Source organism: Haliaeetus leucocephalus, unplaced genomic scaffold (genome assembly GCF_000737465.1).
Source record: "Haliaeetus leucocephalus isolate CR32 unplaced genomic scaffold, Haliaeetus_leucocephalus-4.0 Scaffold172, whole genome shotgun sequence".
Taxonomy (NCBI): Eukaryota; Metazoa; Chordata; class Aves; order Accipitriformes; family Accipitridae; genus Haliaeetus; species Haliaeetus leucocephalus.
This window is the reverse complement of record NW_010972608.1, coordinates 377,578-399,078: the sequence shown is the minus strand read 5'-3', so window position 1 is coordinate 399,078 and position 21,501 is coordinate 377,578. Positions and strand designations below refer to the sequence as shown.

Sequence of the window (21,501 nt, the reverse complement as noted above, 5' to 3'; positions counted from 1 at the left end):
TTTTTTTCCCCCCCCCCCCCCCCCCCCATGAGTAGTGGCCAGTTTTGGAGATAGTACTGATGTCCTGGCAGTTACAGTTAGTCCTATGTGATGCTGCAGATGGATAAGCAGCCATTCATAAAGACAAATAGTAAGGCTGTATCATTTATATCATAAATATAACATAGGCTCACTACAAGGCAGCGTAAATGCTCAACATTTTCTTTCAAAAGTGCAGACATCTTAATGGAGGCTGCAAAATGTGCCAAAAGATTTAGTACAGAGAAAGACTCCCAGCACAGCAACATGAAAGATTGCCAGAAGGTTGGCGTATCTGTTGTTTTTACCCAATGCACCATAGTCAGAGATGAGCTTCAAAGCTTTGGAAGGGGTGTGGCAACATAGAAAGAGTTAACTGCTTGGATTCAATTAGTGTCAGCAAGAGCCACTCCATCTTTGTCCCCATTTTCAAAAACATGGGGTTAACGTCAGCTTTCCTGTCAGAACAGTTCAGCATTGCTATTTTAAAAAGAAAATCAGCTAGTGTTAACCACAGTGCAAAAAGAAGGGTGAATATTATGCAGTCTGCTGGGCTTAGTGGATTTGTGAACTTACTAGTATTGCAGTTTATTACATGTGCTAGTTAGAAGAATAATGTCTTGAAAGTTATGTTGCAGGTCAGGTGTGGTAGAAACTTCTGCAGCCTGATTAAAAAAAAATTTTTCTCAAGTATGCACTGTACAAAACTATTCCCATTATTTTTCAATTAAGCATTCTCAGGTGCCTTCATCTCCAGTAACATAAAAGATTAAATTCAGAAATAGGCAAGAAAAAGTAGAGAGGGAGCCACTCAGACAGGAAGCTACTTAGTTGCATAGAAAATGGCCTCGCCCTTTCCACTGACTTTCAGTTTATTTCTTCCTTTTCTTGTTTCAAGAGAGCTCCCTTCAATTAAGAGTCACAGTGCTCCTGCAAAAGCAGCTGATTGCACTTAGCTAGATAACACTGATAAATTGTATCTTATTTTAAATAATGGCTTATCTCAACTAGAAAGGAGTGCCCCAATCAGGCACTACCATAAATGACCTACATAATATGGAAGAAAAAGTGCCTTCAATTTTCAGATGTATACCCTGTTCCTATTGGCAAGATGATGGGTTACACTGATAAAATGGATGCATTGCTGTATCTTAAAAATGGTCACTGTAGAAAGGGAAAAAAGTTTTCTCTCTAGAGAAAGCTTGTCTTGCAGAAACATGGACAAGGGGAAGAATTTCAGCCATGGGGAAGAATATGCATATAATTCCAAGAATTCACTTGAGGGATGAATTTTGAGTTTTAAAAAAAAAAAGTCTTAAAAAAAAATGAGCACCTGCAGGCTAACTGACCAAAGAATAAATAAAAAAAAGGAGTTAAACTTCCTGATTTTGTATGTTCAGCACTTTTATATCCTTTTGGTCTTCAAGTTCTGCTCTTATTACAGAACATCTCCTTACTGCTACCCCTAAATCTTACTACTGTTCACTTTCTAATTTCTTATTAGTTGTCTTATTTCTTTATACTATGATCAAAGTTGTCAGTACTTCAGAAATGTTCATTTAGATGAGGTGATGTGACTTATTCTTCAGCGCCTTTGCTTAAAAAGAAAACTATCTACCACATCCGTGATGTCAATTGAGTTGCAGAGAAGAGCATAAAATATGAATCTACTGAGTCTGCCTTTCCTTCTGCAACCTCATCAAAAGCAAAAAAGGATTTGCTCAATGACTCTAAAGTTAACTAACGTAGTATAAAACTTGTGAACACCGTATTCAAAGGAAGAGACGCCAGTGACATATCCCAAGCTCACGGGAGATAACAGGGTTCCAGTCTCTTGGGGCAATTACAGCTTCTAGCAGAAAGCAATGGCTATTAGTGATGGCACAACGTGCAACACTGCATGCTACACCATAGGATGGGTCAGCTGAGTTCTGGCACTTAAAAAGCTATACTGCCTGAAATTACACTTGACTTTGTACATAGTTAAATTAAACTCTTTAGTTCTAAAGCTACTACCTGGTAGCAAAAGTATTGCTAGAAAAGCCAAACCCAACCCAAACCCCAGAAAAAGTCCTGAAACAACAATTACTAAGTCTGAAGGTAGTTAGGTCAGTATTAGATTAAAACTGTAACTTGCCACAACTGCTCCTTAAGAAGAATACTTTTTTAGTAATACTATTTCTATCTGATTATTCCTTTCATTACTCATTGTACTGCTTAGATACCATGATCTAGATCAGAGAAAATGGTGGCTCGACTTCCTAGCAAAAGCAGATGCAGACACAAAAACCACCATATAATCTCTTTGACAGAGGAAACAATGAAATATATCAATGAATTAGGAAGCCATCCTCACTGTAGGCTAAAGTCATCTATGTGGGGGATTAGCAGGAAAATCTGGTTTAGTTCTGTTTAGCTCAGAACAGGGAGGTAATCAGTCAGAAATAAGTGCAGAAAAAACAGCTGTTCTAACCAACACGGGACTTCTAGCCATGTAGCTAGTCCTAACTGATACTGTTCTGATAATACTGAAGCTAGAATTTGCTAGCATATGTAAAGATTTGGTTCACTTTGTATACATCTTTTGTGTTGGAAACAGTACATTGATGTGATGTCTGTTTCTTTAGGGAGAACTAGAGGTAAAACTCCAACTTCTCTTGTAATTTCGAGGAAGTCTTCACTGCCAAAAAGCCACACTGAGTGAATACTAGGCACATGATTTGCTTCTAGTCCTCATTTTATGAATTCAGAAATGCTGTGTAGCAAGGAGTCCCTCAACAGCACAGTAACAGGTTTTTTTCATATTACTAAGGTATTGCTCTATAAAGTGACTTTTCAAAAGCAGGATTAGCTGATGACCACTGGTAGAAAGGTTTATTTCTGTGCAATCTTTCCAATTTTCACTTAGTCATTGCCACCATTTTCTGCAAAAGCTAAAAAAAGCCTAAAAGTTACCTTGATTTTATAAATAAGCCTTACTTTTTGGAACTATTGAACCCCTCATCACAACAGTGAAGCCAGGTATGTAGCTGTTCTTAGACACCTAAAGTGGCATTCCTGGATACTGAAGCACCCCTAACTGCAGGCCACACTTGAAACTCTAGAAAATAACCTTACTGTGGAGATTGTGCCTCTTTCTTGGAACAGTACATTGTACAGGTATTAGTGAGCGCAGCATTTCATACAACATCTTGTATTTTAAATAACAACACATTAATTATTCTAGAGGCAAATCTAGACAAATTTTAGCCGAAATGTTTACCAGGAAAAAACAGCCAATTATTTTGAGGAGCTGTTATCAAAAAGGTAAGTTTGTCTGTATTTTAGCCAAGCTGTATAGAAGCTCTACTTTGAGGATAAACAATGCAGGCTAGAATATATGATTGCTGTAAATTACTTCTTGATAAAAAACTAAGGAGCTCTGTTTCACAATATGAGTAAAGCAGAACAGCACTGGGAAAACTGCCTCAGGAAGTCCACACACAATATAAATCATAGTCAGATTTTCCATACCTTTCTAGACACAGGAACTCCTAAAATATCAAACCAATGTGACTAGAAGTTGAATACCCAGCCGATAAAAGACTCTGCAGACATATTTCTCAAAACAGACCTGTAAACTACATATGTATGTATATAGAGAGATCGATATAGATATATTTTATAAGGAAATCTGAGGAACAGTATGGTCTCTTAATGAGATTTCCTGGACAAATCCAAAATGAAAGCTAAACTAATTCTCACTAAAAGCTACACAAAACTCACCAGAATTTCCAGTGAGAGATAAAGATCAGTAATAACAAAGATGCCTCTTTGGCTCTTAGAACTTGCTGCTCAACTCTTAGCCATGCAGGTAGTTTATTTGTACATGGACTTCTCTGGAGACATTTCTACTTTGTTATATCTACAGGCTAGTAAATAGTATGCATAATACTTTTTTTTGGTGATGCTCACATACTACTTATTACAGGGAGATTGTATTTTTGATGGGGATTTGCAGTATACTGCACAGTATAAATACTGTAATAATAATATTAACTTTTTTCACCCAGCTTTTTCTTCTTTGTACATTGTATCCCACTAACAAAGTACTTGAAAAATTATTTCATCCTTAACACCTGTGTTGTACACTAGTAGGTATCATTTCTTCTTACATTTTTAAAGAAGGGAGATCTCCTCATGCTCTTTGATTAAATGGCCTGATCCAGGGTCAATGGCATAAATAGGAGGCTTTACATGGGCTTCAATGAACTATGGATCAGGATTTGAGATGGAAATGCAAGATGTCTGTACAAAAGTGCTACCCTCAAAAATACCTTTTGTCTGTTATCAATATTAAGGATTTCAGATCAGTTATGATTAATAGCAGCCATTAATCTTATGATTATATTCTTATTGTAACCTTCCCTGATTTTAAATTACGTGGTGGGACTCACTGATCACTGACAAAGGAAAGAGCTCAAACCTTCATTTGCATGATAAGGCTTGGGTCCCAGGAAACATGTCTCCCATCATGCATTCCATTCAGAATTTCAACATCGTCTTCTGCTATTGTAAAATCAAACACCTATGGGAATGCATATATAGTTAACATCATGAACACAGACAGAATCAGGAGTGTTTCTGTTATTTAAACTGACCAAGATTCATTTAAATGCGAGACAGAACTTTTTCTGTGTTTTTCCTTCTGGAAATTCTTCTTATATTTTGTCATAGACAAATAATTCCATTAAGCTGATGGGCTCCACTGGGTCCTTTGCTCCTTTTATGACTTTGTTAAGATGGTTTTGTACCACTCTGGCCTCAGGCAAGGGTCCAAGAAAATGGTAGCATCAAAGCTGTTTTTGACAGCACTCTATATGGTCATTGCCAGAGATATATGAATACCCTGACTGCAATCCCTCTGGAAACCTGAGCTCAGTATTTCACTTACATCCCAATGTTCTGAGTGTTAAGAGTTCTTTTCCTCAGAACTTTAGCCAAAGAGAATTACTAGAACGTATCAGGACATTCATAAAGCTAGCAAACCAAAGGCTATATCTATCTTTTCCATGTGTACTTAGACAAAACACTCACGCATCAGCTAATACAGAAACAGATACAGTGCTATAGTGCCTCAATACGAACTTGAAAGCAACCACCTGTCTTCATGCATAGGTTCTTACAGCCACCAACTTCTCCTGTTGCAAGACCTGCAACATGAATGACGGCGTCAGTGTTTTCTTAGCAGGTGTCTTATTCAGACATCATCATTTCAGAACTGAAGTTGCTTTAAGTTGGTCTGTTGTCTTTGTCAGAGCTCCACCATACTCAATAAAAAGATCCTGTGGAGCCTGAACTTGTGCCAAACGAGCTCCTCCCATCCTGCATTATCCAGCAATCACTGTCTGCTGGAATGACCCTTGTAGTCAAACCTCAGTGCTCAAGCTTTTTAAACCTAAACCAGGGACCAGTCACAGAACTAGAAATACTATATATTATATTAGATACTGAGGGCTTAGTGAGACCCATGCTTTCACCAACTTGACTAGAGGTAGTAGAGACTCAGGCCAACACACTGGCATAGGGGAAAGAAAAAACAAGGGAGATGTGATAAACAACACTCAGTAACTGTGCCAGTTCTCCCCTCCTCCTCTCCAGCCTAAGTGTTTTAAGTTTTGCTGCAATGCATTCCCTCAGTTGTGCAAAATGTATTTGTGGGGCCATAGAATGAACTCTGTAAAAACCAGAATTAATCTGGATTTAAAATATCATTAGGGACAATACAATAAAAATAATAAGGAAGGATTTTTAACCTGGTTTTGTTCTCTGATCTGGTTCACAATACAGTGCACACACACACAGATTTAACTAGCAGGTGCAAACTTTCTTCCTGATTTGCCAAACACTTCATACCCCTACAATATTTTGGAAAGTAACAATAAGGTTGTTGTGGTTTCCCCTCCCCAAAGAAAGCATGAAGAGTAGTAATGAAGTAGTAATGAATTAAAAACATTAGGTATGAAAAGGAAATTAAAAAAAGGGTGGGGGGAATCATGCTGCTAATCCTCATTCGTTCCCTACTTTTCCTTGTTCATCCCCTTCATGCTGGGACCTTCTCTGCAAGTCAAGTAGAATGAAAAAGGTAAGGGAAGAGTCAGCTCTGGCAGGACTGTGATTTCCTTAGAAGATCTCTATCTGGGATATCCCCAAGGGAGTTTTACAGCTTTCATACAGTGTTATCCATAGCATACAAACTCCTTGTGTTTGACCTGTATGCCTATCACAAGAAGGACCTAACCATAACCAGATTAGGATACTCTGCAATCAGCCAAGTAAAAAATAAAAATATTAATAATAAAAATCAACTATGAAAGGTCTTTCTATGGATACCTTTTTAATACACAGTGATTAGCTCTCCAGGTGATTTCTGACGTTTGTAAATTATGGTTTTCTACTATATATTGTAGTAATTTTATGGTACTCTAATTTGCAGGTTTAACTGAGTTGCCCCAATATAAAATTGGTATAGGAAAATGGGAAGGCAAACCAAGTATTAAAAACAGTAATGTGAACGTTCGTCAGACTTGAGTGCATAACCAAATCTTACCTTGCAGTTTTCCTCTCTCCTTTCTGCTTTTGTGGACTTTGGAATAGTGACAATCCCATTCTGAAAAACATAATGCTTCTCGTCATTGAAATTTACATAGTTTCAAAGAAAATGCTCTCTCTCCAAAACATTTCAAGACACTCCTCATGTCTTCTGAGGTTTTAATTTCATTTTTCAGAGGACACTGACATTTCTATATGCTATTTTCAATTGCAGTTATATACATTGCATTAAATTCCAACACAGATTATGTTGTTTATGTCAACTTAATACACTATTTCACTGCTTAGTACTTTGTGTTGAGTGACAGAAGTGGAAAGATGCACCATACTGCTTGTAACATTTAGTTTGAAAACATCTCTTTTATTGGTGGTGCTTTTTATTCTCTACAATCAGATTATTTGCATATTTAAAATACTACCGTGCTTTGCATACTACATTCCAAATTTCTAGTACACAGTCAGTTCACACGATATCAACATACTGAAGGCAAAAATATGTTCTGTATAAATTCTCGTTTGATGCACAAACCCCAAACTATTTGCATTTTTTTTTTCCCCCTGAGAGAGGAGACATGTTTTTATTACCACCCTCCATTACCTGTATATTCCAGTGTATGCAAATCTGTGCTGGGGTTCTGCCATATTTCTTTGCCAGCTGAATGATACTAGGATGAGTGAGTACTTCACCTTTGGCTAAAGGACAGTAGCCTTCAAAAACAATATCTCTGCTCCTACAATAACTGACCAGTTCCTGGGGTCTTTGGAAAGGGTGGTATTCAACCTTAGATAAATAGAAACAAACTTTTAGTAAAAACCTTGAGAGTACATATATTAGAAAACATAACTGATAAATGAAAATACTTTTTCTCTTGTTTTAAAAATACAAGATGAGCAAAATCACTGCTTCTGGGAGACAGATGTAAGTTACCAGTTTTACAAGACATGTGAAAGATATTAATCCACAAGCACTTTGCCATTAATTGGCACAATAGTTTACTATGTATTTTATGTTTCCCCAAGAAGTAGGGTGCATGGAGCAGTTGTCTGCCCTACCTGCAGTTAGACTTGCAGAAATATATGAAAATGCATAGTGGAAGTCAGCATCAGGTCATTTTTATTGGTGATTTGAGACTACCTTCTCTTTCACAAATCTACTTCCTTTCCTGTTTCTTTACTAATGATCTTCGAGCTGCACAGGCAAGGGGAGAGGGCTGCGCAGGGACTGGGTTTACAAGAGACCAACCAGAACAATTTGCTTAGGATGAGAACCTGACCTCAGAAGCAAAGCCTAATGGCATGGATTGTACATGGAAAATCCTGTATTCTGTGTGTGGTGTCACCAACAGCTTATGCAGGGAAGCAACCATGCTGCGGAACAAAGTGTGAAGGAGACCCTTTGTAGGAAGGAAGATCATAGATTGCCAAGAACCAGTTAAGAGAGGAAAAGTAACAAGCTACAAAGACATAGTTGTTGGAAGCAAAAGGAAACAGAAGTTACTGGAAAGTAAGGATCTCAGAAGAGCCATGTATTCTGGCATGTAGCAAAAGCCAAAAGAGAAACTCTGTAATATTCCCTAATATGTCATTTAAATAAAGGATTTCACAGTTTATACGTTGTAAGAAGCATACCTTCCTCTGCATCCAGATGAAAATGGGTAGTGTTTTCTTTTATAAAATACATAATTATGTGATATATTTTTGTGACTGGTCGTCACCATTGTTCCAGTGATCTAACTGTTGCGCATTTTGAAGAAAAATACTCTTCTGAACAATTACCTCAACACATGGAATCTGGAAAGTTTCTTCTGCCACAGAGAGGACAAATGAACATTTCCTGTTTCTCATCTTTAGTACATGTTGTCTTTTCAGACAACAATAGTCGCGAACAATAAGCTGGCAGTCGTTCAATAAGTGCTAAGAAAAAACTGTGCCCCTCGAAGGCTAGGCTGAGTCAGCCTAAAGCTGCTATGATCTAAATTACTAGGTGGACTCGGGAACACAGTTCAAGCAGCAGACATCCATGTCTTCAACCTTTGATGTTACTTGACCTTTGAGTAGCCTTTGTATTTCATGTTTGTATGTGTAAGACCAGTGTTTAGGTCATACAGTTATTCATGTGTTGGCACCTGAGCTGACTAGAAAATATTCTCATTGTTTTTGTGCAAAACTATGAGGGGGGGAGAAAGAAAGAGCAAGCAAAGTGTATTACTCAATTATTACAATAGTAACAAGCAATTTTAGTAGACGTTCTTTATGTTAAGTGTAACAAATAACATAGCCTAGAAAATATCAAAGAATGAGGTATTTAGGATCAAATGCTGAAAAATCTGCAGTACTCCTATGGCATCAGGTGACTTATTCAGCATTTACTACTAATATAACTGCAAGCAGAATTTACCTGCTGGTCTAATAAGATTTCTAGGCGGCACAGTTCCAGGTACACCAGAAATACTTAAAGCAAGAAGAGCATGCTGAGATGTCACCTGCCTGCTCCACAAGCAGAACACACAGCAACAACTACTGCCCACCTGGGAAGATTATACTTCGTGCCTTTCACTGCATCAAGAGACTCCCAAATTTTGTGAACTGAATTTTGGCACATGCAGTTGTGTGTTGGTAGCAGCAAGTATTTTTCTTCTTAAATATACTTCTAAAATAATCATCTGCCTAAAATAAAATAAGCACTTCCGAATTTATTTTTCTTGTGAAAACTTTCTGGAAGGTTCTAGCAGCATCTGAATGCAAGGGACTAGCATCCTCAGCTAGGAGAGGTAGAGGGTGAGTGGCCAGCATGTGCTTCCCCTCAAAATAATAATTCCTACTTCCTGGCTTGCCCCACCCTTGCTATTTTAGTCCCCAAACTTCTCTCAGGCGAGGGCTGTCCGTCATATGGTGGTAGAGGAAGATCTCAATCTTTTCTGGCACTCTACCCTGAGTGATTTGTGCGTAACAACTGGCATTTATTTAATAAAACAGTTTGCAGTTCACATTACAGAACTCTTCACAGCTGCTACTTGGTCAGCCACAGGGGAACTCTAAATAAGCACTGTTTTTTACGACAGTCATAGCGCAATTAGGAAAAGTTGAGCTTAATAACAATCCTGACACACGGACCCAGAAAGGTCATAACCCGGATGATAGTATACAAAAGCCTTACTCTTTCCACCCTGCTATGGGTTCTTTTCACCTGGTAAACTTTCCCTGCGTTTGGACTTCAGTCAGTTTCTCAATGGGAATGCAGAGTCTTACAATTATTTCTCTTTATAAAACTGAAGTATAAGGCTAGAAATGTTTTCTCTATAGAGGAACAGTTCAGGTGAGCTTATGTACAAAGGGTTTGTTTCCTAATGCCTCAGTACACTAAAATACATTTCTACCTTTAACAAATTTACATCATAGACCTCAATATTAAAGGCAATATTAACAACATCACTAAATCTCTCTGAGGTCATTACACAGTAGCTTGCACTTCTTTAAAAGTAGAAAAAATTTTGATGAGCATTCCTACATGGAATTCAGGGACAAACAGTTTATACTTGGTTTCAGTGTATCACTTCATTAAATGAAACATATATTAATTAAATTCTTATAAAATGTAATTGTTTTTCCCTAATGAGCAACAGGCATAGGAGCCTTGAAAGAGACTTCAAAGACTTCCTTGAGCATAACTCCAAGCTTACTACTGCAAAGTCAGTTACAAACTCTGGAATACAAACCTTTAACTTCTAGGTTGTAAGTTTCATTCTACATGATAAAATACTTATCATCATTTTACAGTGTTTAACAGTATTTTTAACAGTAGATTGTAATTTTAAAAGGTGCTTACTTACTACTAAATACCTTAACAATACTGTACTCTTGAAAAGACAGGCCCTCCCTACTTCTTTAAAAGCCATGATGATACTGTTTTTTTTCAGGAACCAAGAAGAGAGGCAGTACTTACAACTTGGTCTGTAAAATAGAAGCATTGCTTACTACCTGGTTTGCAAAGATTATAAAAGTCTAATAAATAACCTCCTTTCTCCTGCCTTCCTACTTCTTCCTCTTCACAGAAAACAAAAAACCCTTTAAATTTTTACATCACAAGAACTGTTGGAATTGTAAGAACACCCTAAATTCTCTATACAAATTTAACACAGCTAAGAGGGAAGTGATTTTCCTTCACTTGTTTCTTAAATATTTAGACTTTGTATACAATGATTGTTTGCAAATGTTTTGTATTTAGAAATATGCTACTTTATGCATAAATATAGCAAAGATCTTTTGTATTTTAAATTCTGGACAGTGAAATGAGAATTCAGTATAGCACTTCCATTCCTAATTTAAATTTAGGAATTCATTAGTTATTTGATAATGCTTAAGTAATCTCACCATCAGACTCAGCAAGTCTCCAACACTAAGCAAGAAACAGAATAGTCTTTTGAGGATAACCTGAACTACGGCTTATAACATTCTTGTAATTCTAAAAAGTGTAAATTAATGCTATAACAAAACTGTTCAAAGTGGAGCAGTTTGCAGTGGCATGGATATTTATTTCATTGCTGTTTTTTTCATTTTTCATTTGGAACAATGCTGTGCATCACCTTAAAGAAATGACTGAATACAGCAGGGGCACCCTCCCAGCCCCCAGTATCACTACTGTCTCAACTTTTTGTCTCCTCTTTTTCAGCAACAGAAAAAAGAGATGCCATCAAATAGTATCAAGAAACAACTTTTCTCCATTAACACTACTGACACAGTAAGACTGGTAACATTTTGACCTTGTGGGTAACAGGAATTTTCAAAACAAATCCAAGATAACTTTTTTTCCTTGCAGTGATTTAGTAGGCCGTTCTCATTTAACAGACAGTAACAACTTATGCCAAACTCCAGTAAGACTTTGAAGATGTATATTTGTGAAAAGGAGACACAATTGAACCTTGGCAAACTCACTGATTCTTAAACAGTCATCCACCTGCCCATCTTAAGACATATTTCAATGGCTTATTTTGAATCACTGAATTTAAATACCTTATATGATTTTACATTAATTTAACATTACTCATAATTGTCCTTTAGTAACCTTTAGTCTAGTGGACAGCAAAAAATCAGAGATGTCAGGTTCTGACAGTCACATTCTGAGCAACCTTTTTACAGCTGTTTAATGACATTAAACCACAAACAGCTGCCAGAAATCCTCACCACCTGTACAAAGGGAAAAAGCATGCACCTGCACTTCAGCCATTCCAGTTCCCAGTTCTACATCAGCATAAGCACACTTTCACTGGCAGGAGGTGGTAGGAATGGGAGCGTGAAGTTCCAGCACAGCTGTAGGCAGAAAACTGCAACAAGGGAATAGCTGTAAGTGTCCTGGAAGTCAGCTGGTATGTAGGTGGCCATTTTTTATCTACCTAGGACAGCAAAAAAATTTTGCTAGGGCTCTCGCAGCACCCTCCTAAACGAGAAGTTCACTGAATTTAATATGAACTTGAAATATGAATGAAATAAAGGGGGAGCAAGGGAAACAGCACCCTTGCATGGATATGTAATCACCTGAGGCTTTCAGTGTTGCTTAGAGGAATTACATATAGTATTTGAATAAAGGCTCTCCAAAACCTCGTTCAGTCTGGAGATGCTAAATGTTCAGTGCTCCTTGAATTTTATTTCTGAACTGTTTTATCACCAAAAACTGGCACGTGGACCATTTGTTTGTGCCTTAAAACCAGACACAAACAAGTAGCCTGGGAGAAACTGGGGGAAAAGAAAGGAGGAAGGACTTCCCCTCACTTTGTGTCATCTTCCTGAATGGTTTTCAAGGCATATATAGAAATGAAAGAGAAGAAACTGTATGACTAAGGCTAGTTTGGGTGTAGTCTTTCAGGCATAGGGGTGGTGATTTTTAACCCCCCAAAAAAAAAACCAAAGCAAAAACCCAAACCCAGATACTTTAAATATATTTATCCACTCACCCAATTAACATGTGGAGTAAGCACAGAGTCTTCCTTTAGTTGCTCAAGATGACTGATAAGAAAGTTGCTTACACCAATTGATCTACACAAACCTGATGGAAATAGAAAAAGTTTTGGGACAATCCTAATTATTTGGGAGCATGATTTGAAAAATACCACTTTCAAGAGACAAAATGATTGTACTTGTCATTTCTGTATAGCAAAATATTGCAAAGAAACACAGAAAACCAGCACCAAAATCTAGTTTGACAGTATTATCTGAAAGCATGTTCGTCACAGTTACACTAGGAAATCATTCTATAATCTAAACACACTGGAAACTCCCCAGTGTATAAAAACTCCAGGCTAAATTCTGGGAAAGGCTAATGTAGTATAAGCAAAGAACAATTGGACTCCACCAGAATGAAAAGAAGGAAATGGTGTTCCGAGCAGCTTGCCAAAACTAAAGAAAAGTGGAACATTTGCTGAAGACTAATAAGGTGTGAGCAATACAACACAGGAACATGCAGCCCAAATGAACTACGTAGCACTGGTTATATTTTTATTAGATCATTATGAGATGTTATGTAAATCTCAGTATAAAAGCTTCATTTAAGTGAGCAGTATCTAACAAGAACCAAGAAGCTTAAAAAAGTAGCTAGATTTCTCAGCTCCTGTTGACATGCAAATAAAGTGAAATGGCACATAGGTGATACAAAGGTTATTCTTTTAAATAAGCCTTAAGTGTGCATGCATGTGTATAAATTAAGTGCTGACAGTCCTGAAATCAGATGTCTTCCTTCAAACCTCAGGTACAATAAAGCACAACTCCCAGTATTGGCCTGCCACCACACCTCAACCCTGACTCATCTTAGACAGTTTGGCCCTTACTCTGTGCTAAACACAGTTAATAGGGAAACCAACTGTGGCCAGGCTAGTAGGGGTCTCCTTAGGTTGTGGATTCTGTGGACTATGAATCAGACTCATTTCTTCAGTATGTGAACTTTATCTTGACTGACTTTCAATCTGTAACACTGCAGGTGGCAAGTCTGTCTCAAGGTATGCGAACATGGAAATCCAAGCGCTGTTGTTAATTCAGTATTTATGCTGGCCAGTTCTGTATAATGTATATGCATATGCTTATCTATATAAATGAATACAGGTGTCTGTAGCAAAAAATAAGGGAATTAAGCCAAAAGTTATACTGTTATTTTTTTTCAGAACAAAAGGCAGCATTGGGCAATTTCAGCCATTTGATGTCAAAGGAATGATTTCCGGACGGAAACTACCCTCATTCCACAGTTAGAATCACCACTTTCTTGAGGTCAGCAAGGAACTATGTGGGGCTGCCTTAATTTGAAGCTGCAATACAGACACATAAAACCCACTTATTAATGCAACTGAGAGGCATGATTACATTAAAAGGAAGAATTTCACTTGAAGCAAAAGCTAACGAAAATGTTGGAGAAAAATGTACTAACTGTACTTATTCCTAAAATGCCTATGTTTTATGTATACCCCCCCCCCCCAAGGAGACTATAAATTGGGATATAAAAATATGAGCTATAAGGTTACAAAGTATCTTGAATCTGCAAGTTAGATTTACCTGGACAAAACAAAGAAATTAAATTTTTCTAGGCTTCTATGAATTTCCATAAATGAAGTTACAGTTCATTGCTAATTATTATAAACAGATTATTAAAGCCGTGGAAAAAAAACCAACAAAACAAACCAGTTTTGCATCAGGAAAGCCACTAACCATATAAATATGAGCAATGACTGCTATGTTGTTTTCACATATTTCAGCAGCACAACCAGATAAGCTGCACAGCAGCAAAACCTGCACACATACTATCACTTTTTAATGTGGTTTCTTTTGTAGAATACAAAAAGGAGAAAAAAAATACATTAGCAACTAAAATGCTAGACAGCTTTCCTTACAGAAATTATCCTTGTTCAAAATGTATAACAATTAAGTTATAACCTGCACTTTGCATCATTTGTATGTAATCTGCCAGAAGGTGCAAAACCTGAGCTTCTACTGAGAAACAACCCTGGAGTGTCAACACTAATAAATCATTATGCCAAAGAAGTCAGAAAAAAACCACTTGCAGTTTTAACACAATGGTGAACCAAAATATACTCTATTGTTGAAAGCTAAGGAGTTACAAAAAACATGCTGCTATTGCCCTTGAAGAATAAAGCTTTTATTTCAGGCCAAAATAAAACAAAACTCAGACATGAAATATGAAATGGCTTATTAAACTTGTCCATTTCCACAGAAAGCTTCCACTCCCCCCCCTGCAGCATACTCTAAGATGTTTTGCTTCTAGCACACTTCTCCTAGGAGACTTTGAAGCCTGTTCCATAGTCTCATTGCATTCACTGATAAGTTTTTTGTTAGATTTCCCATCAAGAAATTTTGGGTCAGTTATGTTTTGTCTTAAAAGTAATCTGAGTTGCTCCTACTGAAATCAGTATTATGACATTCCTGTGTTTAGAGTGATGCCACACCAAGAAAACTAAATTCAAAATTGGCAAGAAAGCAAACGTTTTCCCACACAACAGAGAAACAGCAATTAGAATTCCAATGTCTTTGTGAGAACCAGCATTTTCTTATTTTTTTTTTTTTTTTAAGAGAATACAACTAAAACATTTCATTTCATTAAATCCACATATTTAGTTTTGGTGAAGTTAGGACCCTTTGTTTCGACTCCACTGCTTTGTTTTTAGTTACAGTCTAATACATGAAAGTCAAAGTGTTTTGACTTTTGTATTACATTACAATATAAAATACAATAAATATGAAAACAATTGTACATCCTGACTGTATTAAAAATATTGCAATGCATGGTGGAAACATGAATTCAAAACACTGGAATTTCCTGAAAAATAGAGAGTTTAAATTTCAATGAACAATCAATGGATTCTACTCTAGAGCATTGCTTCCATCTGCTTGATGGAAGATTAACACACTTGCTCTGCACTGTCCAAATCTGGGAAAGACTGCCTTAAAGCAGGAAATCATACAGAATTATTTCCACATTTACATCTGCTGGATTAATTCTTAAGAATGAAGAATTGGAAAATGATATACAAGACAATGAAAGTCTAATTAGCTCCTGGGCCTTATCTGACAGATCAACACTTGTGACTATGTATATCAAACAAGATCCATGAAATGATCACATCAGCAGTAGAAATAAAAAAATTACATATTGAGAAACTTGTGTAAAAGGGTGCTGACTCATTGCCTTGAAACAACTGGGGGAGCACATTTCCTTATATTTCCTCTCTCATAGAGCTCTGACAGAGGCAAGTTCCCCAGAATTTGTGCCACAGGTCTCAAACCCACCAGAATGCTCTTGAAGGGGGGGGGGGATGGGTGGAGGAACATTTAGTTTCAATTTAATACCTGTGTAGTGTGCTTAAAAATTCCATTTCAGATAATTGAGGCACAACTTATGTCTTAGCTGTTTTGATAGCAGGTGGTTTTAAAGTCTATACTTCTTAACTTAACCAGTTTAACTAGTCCTGAAGTTCAGGTCTTCTGAGATAAAAGTTTGCAATGTGCTAGCTGCAATCCCTCTAGAAGTACACTTTTAAAATACACATTTATACTGCCTTATTTACAAAGTCACAGAGCTCTGACTCAGGGAGAGAAAGCATCCTCCTCATCTGCCTGAGGAAACGAGTGGTTTGGCCCCTATGAAGCAGATTTTGAGAAAGTGCCTGGTGCAATAAACAAGAAATTTGCAATTCCCCATTAGCTCCCAAAGCTTACTAAGGCTTTGTCCTACTCCTTGCTAGTCTGACTTCACAGGCTTGAAGGAAAACTTGGCAACAGTGCTTCTTTTATGCATACTAAAAATTGACTGACCACAATGGTAGCACAGAAATTTTCATCCAGCTTTGAAAAACTATCATGAAACTCTGCAAGACACATTAGAATACACATTGGCAAAATAACGGTTGATTATAATGGGAAAAAAATTAGTATCCTTTCTATTCTACACAAAAAAAATCTTGGCCTCCACCACATCAGTAATTTCACCACACTGTATTACTCCCAGCTGCTGTGAAGCAATACATCATGCTAATAGACTGCTTTGCAATGTAGAAGTGTACTAAGCTTAAAGCATTTTTTATGGCAACCTAGAGAATGATTGGGTATTTCTTCCTTTACTTAGTATAATACCAAATTATACAAAGTTTGATGGGCACTGTTAGTCTTGCAACAAAAAAAAGCATAAATAGACTGTCTTGGCACCACAACATTGTTTTAGTACAGTAGTGAGCCTTATCTTTCTCTAGCACTACTGTGGACTTTTATCAAACTTCTAAATACCTCTGGAATATTAAACGTACAAAGTTCAGATCAAAAAGGTTTTTTAAATGACAAAACTGGATACTGGGTTTGTGGAGCCCATTTTCCTCCCCCTCCCTGTTGTTCTACATGAGTCAGAGCAAGTGAGAATTCCCATGTCCAGTGAACAGTGCCCATTCTGTTGTATCTTCTATTCAGGCCACAAAATAAAAACACAAATAGATCCACTTTTCACTAGAGGTCATTTGCAGTAACTGTATCTTTATTAAAGGAGGTTACACAGGTTGGAAAGGTCCACATTCTCTCTGATATGCACACTAAGAACTTCCCTGTGGGTAAATGGTATTACTCATAGAAACCATCCAAGATTTGGTTTTAACACAGCTTGCTAAATCAAAGCTGTAGGCTGAGTGTGCCCCACATCCAGATTGCAAGCCAAAGCCTTGATAAATAAAGCAGATGACTCTTAGACAGAACCAATAAGGAATTAATTTCTAAATCTATGAATTAACACTTGTTCCCATTTCACAGACTCAAAAAACATAGTCACCAAAAGGCTAAGTGTCCTAAGACACACAGGAAGACTGTGGCAAAATTGAAAACACAAAAATCATGCTTCCTCCCTGAAAGAATTTCTTTTTATCCTATTCATTACCACAGTATATGTGCTTATCTCCCTTAAAATGACTTTCCTGCTACTACAATTCCATGATCATTACTCCTGCTACAGATCACCTGTGAACAATGATAAACTGTAAGGACAACAGGAGAGGAGGCATGAGTAGAAGTCAAAGTGTCAACTTCTGTGACTGAAAACTCATTATAAACATTCAGTTTACACCACTGTTAAATGGCTAACTAAATATCATAAGGCAGCAATACTAGCTTAATGTATTCTGTCTCTTTGACCCTGGCTGCTCATTCTCACTGCTGCAATGCAGCACCACCTTAGTTATGTTTACATATTTTTTTCTTGAGTTGACATTACAAACCAGATCAGATTTTAAAAAATCCACTAAAAAGGCTGTTTGGTTGTTTCCAAAACTGAATCAATTCCCTTTTACAGATTTACCCTTCTCTTATGCCAGTTTCAAGCATGTAAAAAAAAAAAAAAAAAAAAAAAAAAAAAATCACTCTGTGAACAGAACACAGGTTTATAAAAATGTATTTTCAGCCTTTTTTATCTAGAACATTCTGCAGCTGCTAAAAACAGTTGGGCAATCAAAACTGCAAACACAACATCGTACAGAATCAATCCCTCTATACTTTAAGTCAGTATTGCCACCACATGCCATGTGGTAAAAATATGATCAAAATTATCAGCAACTCAGCTGTACCCTTAAAACTCACACTTTGAAAGTATTATGCAGAGTGCATAGTTAGATTGGGAAACTTTTTGGACTTACATATCAGACGGGATAATGATTCCCAGCTGGTATGAATGACAGCAACCTAACTGATGTCAATAAAGCAATAGTGATTTACAATAGCTAAGAATCTAGGGCTTGAATTCAACATATGCAAAACAGATAAATGATGCCTTTTCCCCAAATCATGTACATTATTTATTGAGACAAAAAAAAAAAGTTATTTCAGACAAGGACTTTCCTTTGAAATGTATTTCAGCATTGCCTTCTTCCCAAGAGTTCTTGTGTTCACGCTGGCACCTCTAGGCACTTCTATGTTGGTACATAAATGTGTACATTTGCTTTACATTAGCTAAGCAAAAGGATTTATCTAAATTTTGGACAAAAAGGATTCACTTGCTAGTAGAAAAAAAGCACAAACCATACACTGCAATAAATCATGAAAGAAAGAAGTCTGAGGGCTTATTTTTACACTTAGAATTACCCACTAAGTCCTTAAAATAAAAAAAAAAAAAAAAAAAAAAAAAAAGAAAAAAAGAAAAACCAGCAAAACATAACAAATGAGGATAGACATTCATGCAAGTTTAGATTGGTTCCCACTTTCACATCTGCACCAAAATGACTTATTCTATGGCAATTTCTTATTCTTAAATAAGATACTGCACATTATAAAGACTTCTTTATGATCTTTAACATAAAAATGCATAGTCTTTTTTTTTTTCCATACATCTTTAATTGCTGTTTTATCTGATCAACAGGGTGTGGTGCAACCAACATCCTCACCAACTGCAACCACCTTCAACCCATGAAAACACATCTCTGAACTGTGCTCCTGATAATAACAAGCCCATGAGACATCTTCATCTGTACAGACAGATTATTACAGACAATGTGAAAAAGATGTGTTGCTAGGAAAATTAGTTACTTGCTTTTACTTATTAAAACTTTACTGCAACTTATGTATACACATTCACATATGACTTCTACTAGCAAAAACATTCTTGAGACAGACATTTTGTGGAGCTGTAACACAAATGTTTGTGAATTGTTAGCTGTTCATCATTTGACAATATAAGCATAGATTTAAAGTAATTTTTCAGTAGAATAAATAGAAGATGTCATCTAGGAAAGGACATACTCGAAATTTAAGCCACCTACACAAAAACTGTATTTGTTTTACTGAACCCTCACTCATATTTTTAAGAACTGATAGAAAATGGAGTAAGAAAAGATGATGATTGAACTGACCTATGCCCAAAGATGAAAAGGACAAGAATATTGTTAAGGTTTATGAGATTTCTCCTCTCACTTGGAATTAGTCCAAACATAACTTTTTTCAAAGAACATAGTGGCATAGCTTCAGTTTGATATAGAGAACAAACTGCTAATTGCTTAATGATTGTCTCTCTGTAACTTTACATACCAAAGACGGGTGCTCGTCAAGGATTAAGCCTGTCAGAGACTGGTACTTGGGAGTGATGAGCAAGAAGGAACCATGAGCGATCACAAAACTTAATTGTTTGATGAATTTACGATCTTGTTGAGAAGGCACAAGTAGAGGCCTTGCTTGAATAGATAGGGCCAGAAAAGATAAGAACTCCTGCCTTTGTTCTCGTCCTTGTAGATAATTTAGCTTAAACTAACCATATGGTTCTACACCACTAATGAAAACTTAGATAATAAGAGCACTAACAAGCACTGATGTATCAAAACATGTAAAAGACCATACTGCGCAGAATCACCTGAGGAGGGTCAAATAGCGGACAAGTGGGGAAGACTATGGAAGACCACCAGAGGACTCCTGAAGACCACCAGAGACCTTCAATGCGCCTGCATAAAGGACATTTGCATATGCTAATAGTTTTCTGGAAAACTAATGAATATGTATAACATTTCTCAGAAATCTAGTGAATATGCATGTAGAACATGTACTTAACCTGCACAATTAGACCCGACGGTGTGCACGATAGGTGGAATGATCCCCCGTGCATCCAGCGCTGCCAATAAAGAATACCTACTTAATAGTTAATCAAACTATTGAGTTAGTTTCTTTGAATAAAGTTACTGGGCTAAACAATTTCTGTTACTTTGTGGGACTCCCTTCAAATCATACATGAAGACTACTATACTAACATATAAAGGGAATAATTGTATTTATTCTGAAAAGCATTTCTCCATGTTTAAAAAAATCATGTTAGCATATTAAGGAATTTCTGATGCAAATATGAATATTTCATGTAAGCATAAGCTGCACTGCTTACACTAACAAGATTAGCGAGAAATTTTACTCTTAGTAAAATGGCACCGAGTCCCAGTGGGATCTGAACGCAGAACAACCACCACGTTACTACTCTTGCCAGCTTCAGGCAAAAGCTGGCTGGAGGCCCTCATTCTTCCCAGCATTTTTAGATAGAGGGACAAGTAATCATGTGCATGTGTGTATGAAAAGCTTGCCAAGATGATGGGCTAGCCACAATGCCAAAATCAAGGTCATTAAAGACACTGCATATGGAAAGGGTCATTTTGCTACAAACAGACCAATTACCAGTGAGCATATATAATGACTATTCATGATGTCAAAGCAGCTTGCCACACTGCTTTCATCTGCCAGCAGACAAATGCCTATACAAGAATGTTGCAGCTGTTAAGGGAATATTTGACTCAATATATGTATCTTGGAATGGGTTCTGTAGGCAGTCTGGCCTCTGTCCTGAGGTATTAGAGAGGATAATTCCACAAAATGACAATGTACGAGACCACAAAAATTCAAACTATAGCCTTGATATTAAAAGAATCCTAGTTGATGTCAGCTGTTACAACAAAGAACCAGTTATTACACATGAACATCTCATTGACCAACATTAAGAATTTTTTTCTCCCTTTTCCCTCAGCACTGTTTATCCTGTAACTCTTTAAAGCAAAACATGTATGCAGGCTGTTGAACAAAGATTCACGTCTAGATTTCTCTGCCTCTCAGCACTGCAGTGCAGATAGAGACTTCTTTACTCTGACTGCAACCTTAAGACAGAGAAGATTAAAAAAAACAAAACAAAACAAAAAAACCCCCAAAACTACATTCTCAGACATAACAGCATTTAAAGAAACTAATTCTTGAAACTGTAAGGCTGACTCAGCTAGCAGAAATCAGTTTAACAGTAAGATCATTCCTGCTATAAATAGAGAGCTATCAGCTTGGTCTATCAGAAGTCACCCAGCATTTTTAAATGGGAGTTTTTAGTGCAGGCAGTGCCTTTATCCTATATTGTCAAGT

General features: G+C 36.9%; 1 protein-coding gene across 1 annotated transcript in view; it reads right to left on the bottom strand.

Annotated features, from left to right (window-relative positions):
• Positions 1-3,941: 3,941 nt before the first annotated feature.
• Positions 3,942-21,501, bottom strand: part of LOC104829415 (uncharacterized oxidoreductase ZK1290.5-like) — a gene marked incomplete at its 5' end in the record, with an annotated part of 47,258 nt that continues 29,698 nt past the window's right edge. The window contains 4 exon segments of the mRNA XM_010563639.1: positions 3,942-4,585; positions 6,608-6,667; positions 7,208-7,390; positions 12,558-12,649. Coding sequence (XP_010561941.1) covers positions 4,478-4,585; positions 6,608-6,667; positions 7,208-7,390; positions 12,558-12,649 — 443 coding nt within the window.